Source organism: Platalea leucorodia (assembly GCF_965183815.1).
Source record: "Platalea leucorodia genome assembly, chromosome: Z".
NCBI classification, from domain to species: Eukaryota; Metazoa; Chordata; class Aves; order Pelecaniformes; family Threskiornithidae; genus Platalea; species Platalea leucorodia.
The window spans coordinates 46850611-46857514 of record NC_138858.1 but is presented as its reverse complement, the minus strand read 5'-3'; the positions used below and the strand labels follow the sequence as shown (position 1 = coordinate 46857514).

The 6904-nt window shown below is 49.5% G+C and overlaps 1 protein-coding gene across 1 annotated transcript; it reads left to right on the top strand.

Moving 5' to 3' along the window:
* Nucleotides 1-804: 804 nt before the first annotated feature.
* ZNF367 (zinc finger protein 367) lies at nucleotides 805-5928 on the top strand (the record flags this gene model as incomplete). The annotated part of the gene is made up of 5 exons (XM_082336001.1): nucleotides 805-1158; nucleotides 1768-1918; nucleotides 3732-3851; nucleotides 4259-4397; nucleotides 4993-5928. The coding sequence occupies 5 exons, from the start codon at nucleotides 805-807 to the stop codon at nucleotides 5231-5233; spliced, it is 1005 nt and encodes a 334-aa protein (XP_082192127.1). The 3' UTR covers nucleotides 5234-5928.
* Nucleotides 5929-6904: the final 976 nt, after the last annotated feature.

The window sequence follows — 6904 nt, the reverse complement described above, 5'->3', positions numbered from 1 at the left end:
GCGCGCCAAGGCCCCCGCGCGGCCGCGGCGATCGGCCCCGGCAGCCCCCGCTCCCCCAGCGCCCGCCAAGCCTGCCCGGGCGCGCCGGCCCCGCCCCCCCGGCGCCGCTGGCCAATCGGCGTCGCCCTCGAGGCAGGGAGCGGCGGCGGGGCGGGGCGGCCCCGGCGGCCCGCGAGCCCACTCAGTTTCGAATTCCGCCGGTGCGCCGGGCGCCTGTCCAATAGGGCGGCGAAAGCGGAGCCGCGTCCCGCTCGGACCCCGCCCCCGTGGGCGGGGCCGATGACTTCCCCGCCGCGCGGTTGGTCGGCGGCAGCCGCTGCTCTGTGACGCTGGCGCCGCGTTGGGTGATTGGTTACGCCCAGGCGCGAAATGTAACGCGGGAAAATCTGGGGTTCGGCCTGGGCCGTGGGTGCGGAGGGGTCGCGGCAGCGGCGGCTCCTCCTCGGGCATCGCCGGGACCGGGGTTGCCAGCGGGGCCGGCGCCGCTTCGGAAAGGTGCGGGGAGGCTGCGGCTGCTTCACCCCGGCCGTTGCTATGGCCGGGGGCCGCCGCTGACTTTGCGGATCCGCTCGGGGGTGGCCGCGGAGGGAGGGGAGGCACCGAGACCCCGCCGGGAGCCGCCGTCCCCGGCGATGAGCGGCTGAGGCGGGCCCGGGCGGCGACAGGTGGCGGCGGCCGCGGGACCTCCGTGCCGCTCCACACCCCCCATCCGGGACGCGGGCTCGGACAGCGGGACCGAGCCGCCGCGGAGCGCCCCCGCTCACTCACCCCGCTTCCCGCTCCGGTTCCCGCCCGGGGTCGGCGATGGCGGAGCGGCTGCCGCCGGGCCCCCCGGTGATTTTTTGCCAGGACTCCCCGAAGCGCGTCCTGGTTTCCGTTATCAAAACCACCCCGATCAAGCCCTCCTCGCGGGGGGGCGGCGAGGAGCCGGCGCCCGCCCCGCCCGTCCCCACCAGCCCCGGCTTCAGCGACTTCATGGTCTACCCCTGGCGCTGGGGCGAGAACGCCCACAACGTAACCCTCAGCCCCGGCGGCACCGCCGCCCCCTCGGCCCTCCCGCCGCCCCGCGGGGGAGCGGGCAGAGCCCCCGCCGGAGACGAGGAGGAGGAGGCGGGGAGCCCGGGCAGCGGCGGCGGCGGCAGGCACCGGCACCTGAAGGTGAGTGCGGGGCCGGGGCGGGCGGCGTTGCGGCGGGGCAGGGCAGGGCAGGGCAGCAGGGCGGGCGGGCGGGCGGGCGGCGGAGTTAAAGGGTGACTCCGCGCCGCGCGCCCCTCCCCCGCCTCCGCCCGGAGATTTAAAGTGAAGTCACTTCCGGCAGCGGCGCGCGCGCTCTCTGGTGCCGTGCGGCGCAGGGGGGGGAAGGGGGAAAGGAAGGCGCGGCGGGAAGGAAAGGGGAGCGGCGGCCCGGGGGGGCTCTGCCCCTTCTCCCTGCGTTTAAAATCTAAAAAAAAAAAAAAAAAAAAAAAAAGCTGTCTCCTGTTCGTCAGTTCCTCCCCGTTTCGCTGAGCGCACGTCATAGCGCCGGTGGTGCCTGACGTTCCCCCACCTGCACCTTGTGGCCGTAGCTGGCTGTTGGGAGCGGGTGAGGTAAGGGCTTGGCACGCGCCGTCCCGGCTAACGGCTGAACCGCCAGCGCGGCCGCCGCGCCCCTCCTCGGTCGCGCCCGCGACTGAGACGTGACGTGACGTGAGGCAGAGCCGCGGGATTTGGCTAAACTGCAGGGGCGGGAAGGCGCGGGGTTTCAGGTGCGCGATTACTTCAATGCAGGATGGGATAAGGCGTGGCCGGCCGAGGGCAGACACCGTCCGTGACCTGATCAGTGAAGGCGAGCACTCTTCCAGCAGGATACGCTGCAATATCTGCAACAGGGTCTTTCCGCGGGAGAAATCCCTCCAGGCCCACAAACGGACTCACACCGGTGAGTGAAGGGACGGTGCGAGTAGCTGGCGTCAGCAGCTTGGGAAGCAGCAGGGAAGGAATTAAAAAAAAAAAAAAGCAACAACCAAAAAAAAAAAAAAACAACCAAAACCAACACAAAAACCCCCCAACAAACTTGACCTGCTAATATTTTATTGTAACTTAAATTAATCGTACTTTTCTTCCAATGCTCATTAGTGCAATCCAAGTCTTTGTAACGGTGTCTGTCGTGGGAAAGTGTGGCAGCAATTCGGGCTATAATAGTATAGGCAAATTGTGTAAATACTTCATCTGCTGCCGTCACAGGCTTGCTTTCTAAAAGGGAGAACTTTTCTTGAGCTTGGTGCTCTGTACATGGCAGCAATTTTTATTCTGACTGACTCTTCTCTGTGATTTCTTTCTTGATGGTGTGTTTTTCACAGAGCAATTGAAGTTTAGCTCTAAGAGGAGACAGTAACTTAAAAAGTAGCTGGTAACACCCTAGAAGTGTAGCTTAAATGTTGAGAAGAGAGTTCAAATACTTAAAATCACCATCGAGTTGTCTCTCCCGGCATCTAGAATTTATTTTCTGGGGTGGAGGTGGTAATGCTAATTTACTGAATTGTATGTAGAAGGCAACTCAGAGTTAAGTAAAAATGTGGGATCAACTCACTCAATACCCAGCTGAACTTGAAATGAACAGGAGATGCTGTTTTTCTAAACCAAGCAAGTTGTTTTTTTTTTTCTCATGTTGCAACAGGCCTCTGTATTTGCAATAAAGTGTGAACTAATGGAGCTCACAATATGGACACAACCACCAACACTCCCCCCAAATGCCCAAACCAAACAAACAAAACCCCAGAAAAACCTTGGCTCCCGCGATCTCTTTTTATGACTCAAGTCACTAAGGCTAATCTCAGTACTAAGATTAAACAGCAGCTTCCTCGTGCTCTTTGGTCAAAAGATGTTTTTATTTCAGTTGGTTGCAATAGGTGTTGAACTTGTATGAACTACTTAACTGAGCAGAGCTTACGCTGGTGTTAACTCCTCTGACTTACTAAGTCAGCATCACCCTCGTTTTGTCCTCCTGAGGAGCAGTGGCGTGGCGTGGCATGTCTTTGCATAGTTGCAGGCAGATCCTCCGATTCTCCTCCCTCAGATCCTTTTGAGGGAGGAGACACCTGCTATCTCTGTTCTTCCCGTTGCAGTTTGCATGGGGAAGTTGTCTTTGATGACTGGCCTAAGAAAACTTCTTCGGCTTAAGTCTGGAATAAGTTTCTCTTGCGATCTCCATTTATCCATTGCAACTCTTCTCAAGTAGTCTTCCCTAATGAGATATTTCTACAACTTCGTATGTTACTGTACCGTTGACCTCAGTTATTTTAGCCTAATTCACATTACGTTAAGGATAAAATTTATCCGGTTACAACTTGAATTACTTTACTTGTCCATTTACTCATTTCAATCCATATGCTTCTTGCTCTGTAGGTGCATAGTTGCATGGAACAAAGCTTATGTAGTGCTGTACAAGAGGCTTAAATCAGAAAATATGATAAGGAAAAACATAATTTTGGGGTGGTTCCCCCCCCCTTCCCCCCCAGAAATAATTGTATTGTCCTGTAGCACTGAGCATGTATTTCAGAGTAAAGGTCTGTTTGGGGTAAAAGTGGATCTCTGCTATTTGGTACACCAGGGCTTTTTAAGTAGGTGCAAGCGTCTGAGTGGGTAAAAGGAGAGCTTGTTTGTGTAAGTCTCAAACCAGGGACCACCACGGAATACTGTGACTCTTTTTTTATATTCGGCTTTCATAAATATGTTCTGTTCCTATTTTTAAGGTGAAAGGCCTTATTTGTGTGACTACCCAGATTGCGGGAAAGCCTTTGTTCAGAGTGGGCAGCTCAAAACTCACCAGCGCCTCCACACAGGGGAGAAACCTTTCGTCTGCTCAGAGAATGGTGAGAACAATTTGCAGCTTTCAGAACTAGGGTCAGTCTGGTACTGGAAATGTATGCACATTCACGTGGCAAAGATCCATAAAAGCTTTGGATTTTTGTTTTGAAGAGCTTCTAGGAGGGGAGGAGCCACGCAGAATCTGCATAATCATGCAAATATGTATCTAAGGATTGCATATGTTATTATTTAAGTAGGTTATCAGTAATTCTGTCAGTTGATACTAATGTATAAAACGATGGGGCACGTTATGAACCTTACAACTAGAACTTGCTGTTTTCAACCAAACCTAGGGTTCTGTGAGTGAGGAAGGTTGGATTCAGCAGCATCTTCATCCCACAGATGTTATGCTTACTTGTTGGTTGGCTGCTTTCCGTAACGTGTTCTTCATTGTCACTTCGTGTTTTTTAAGGCTGTTTAAGCAGATTCACGCATGCAAACCGTCACTGCCCCAAACATCCATATGCCCGACTGAAGAGAGAAGAACTCACAGACAGGCTGAGTAAGAAGCAGACGGCTGACAATAAAGCTGTGGCTGAGTGGCTAGCAAAGTAAGTTCCCTCATGGTGTGATCCTTCTCTAAATATTTATAAGGGTGGTCTGAGACAGCATTTTATTCTTAGGAGCAAAAAACCCCAACAAACCAAAACCAGCTGTTCCTCCAGTACAAATGAGCCCCGCCTTGCCTTTCCTTAAAAAACTGTGAACTCCTGGTCAAGACAGGAGACTTTCTTCTTTTTTTTTTTTTGTTTTTTTGTTTTTTTGTTTTTGTTTGTTCTCTGCTTAAATGCTTCTCTTTGCTTGATCAGCACCTGCTAATACCTTGTTAGTGCTCCAGTCTTGCTGAATTTGCATCTGTATGAGGGGCAACAATTGTGTATGCCCAGGGAGAAAAGCCTGCTAGGAACAGCATGTAGAACAGAAACCTGTCGCAGATGTTCACTTGGGCACTTTACACTTAAAATACTGAATAAAGGAGGTTTACGACAGCTTACATACTACCATAGAAGGGCTGAAAGATAAAGCCAAATGCAGTGCTTAGTCAGATGCAAGCTAGTACTTGGGAGGTTTTTGCCAGCTTTGAGTTGTTGATGTGCGAGTCAGTTGTATATATTTTAAAAGCATTCCCCGCATTTGATTCTGTAGATACTGGGAGACTAGAGAACAGCGTGCTCCTGCTTTGAAAACTAAAACAATCCAGAAAACGGATCAGGAACAGCAGGACCCAATGGAATATCTTCAGTCTGACGAAGAGGATGATGAAGAGAAAAACGGCGCTCATTCAGCTGCTCGCCACCGCCGCCTCCAGGAACAGCGTGAACGCATGCATGGTGCACTGGCTCTCATTGAGCTTGCAAACCTAGCTGTGGGACCGCTGCGACAGTAGATAGGAACAGAGTCCACCTATACAAAATGTACTTGCTGGTGGTACTTAACCAGTTAGATCCTGGGCATAAGCTAAGCACCTTATTTGCTTATCATAGGCTGCTATTCTGTAGAATTTATGAAGAATGTTGTTGCCCCGTAACGTGGGGTAAGAGAATTGCACTTTTTGTAAGGTAAAAGACAGATGTAAAGTTTCTAAGTATTTTGTAAATATGGGACTGCATAATGCAGGGTTGACAAATTAACATGTTGTGGGAAGCTAGATTTTGCAAGGTTAACTCATTTATTTGAAGCAGTTTTCACAGGAAGCACTTTCTGAACAAAGTGTTCGTGATTAGCAGAATGGTACACGTGGCCAAAGAAGGCTGACAAAAAGAGAAGTATTTATCTGACTATTTAAGCAAATTTGTATTAAGTGATAGCTCTGAAGATACTGTTAAGCAGCAATGAAACCGCGTTTTTCTAATGTCAGTACGTCTTTACCTAGTATCACTGAGGTGGCAGGCAAAGCTTAGTTATCTCAACTTGTAGAAGGGAAGAAACTGCTTCATGCAGGGAACTCTTAAGATCGTTCAGGATCTTCACTGTGACTGCTCAAGGTATGAGGCTTGACTTTGCTGTTTTACCTTTTCTGATTTGATTTCAGCAGAATCTCTTGGTAGCACTTGTTATTCCTAACGTGGTGTTAGGAACTTTTGCACATTGTTGGGTTTATGTGAAAATGATTAGTCTTGCAAAGTCTAGACAAAGGTAAACAATTGGTAATATTTTTTTTCCAGACGTTTTTGGACCCTGTAGTGATTTGGCACTTGATTTTGTTAATAAAAGGGAGTATTTACAGGGTGGTATGGACTTGTAGTAAACAATTCTAGATCTCCTATTAGCAAACACTAAGTTTTAAAGTATTGCTTTTATATGATTATTAGCAAATAGAAGCCTCCGTACTTTCTGTGCATAAAGCCACCTTATTGCTTTACTTCAGGATAACATGCCAATTTTGCGTTCACTAACTGTAGCACAGCTATCAATTAAACACTGCAGAAAAGTATTCACTATACAACTAGAAAATAGGCTTCCAAAGATAGTTACAGGTGTGTTAACAGTGTGATTTCATGTATGTCCCAAATAAATGGAGTTACAGAACGCTGCCTAGTACTCAGATGCTGATATAAAATGTTTAGCAGTATATCTTGTCACTTCGTGAATGTTCTGTACTTTGAAAGAGCATTGTCTCATGGTGATCTTCTTCCATGTTTTGCTTTGAAGGCAACCAGAGATTCCTAATATGGTAATGAGACTTTGTTTTCAGATTGGACTTTGTGTGGGGTTTGGTTTTTTTTTTTTGGTTAAGCTACTGCTTTAGGGGATATTAATAATTCATATTTACTGATCTGCTTGCTTTAACTCCTTCCTTTCATTGAAGGTCAGGAAATTCAGCTGAGAAGGGAAGCTGCTTTCCCTCTCACTTAAACAAGAGGAAGAAATCATTTTACCAGTTACCTAATGTAGGCTGACCAGATGCGTACAGCTGCTCCAGAAAAGTAGCATGATTTTACACCAGCAACTGCAACTGTTGGATTATGTTCTCTGATAATTGATAACCTGTTATGGTTGAAAATCTCATTAACCCAGTTTGTTTAAATCATATTGATGCACTTAACTAAAAAGTAAT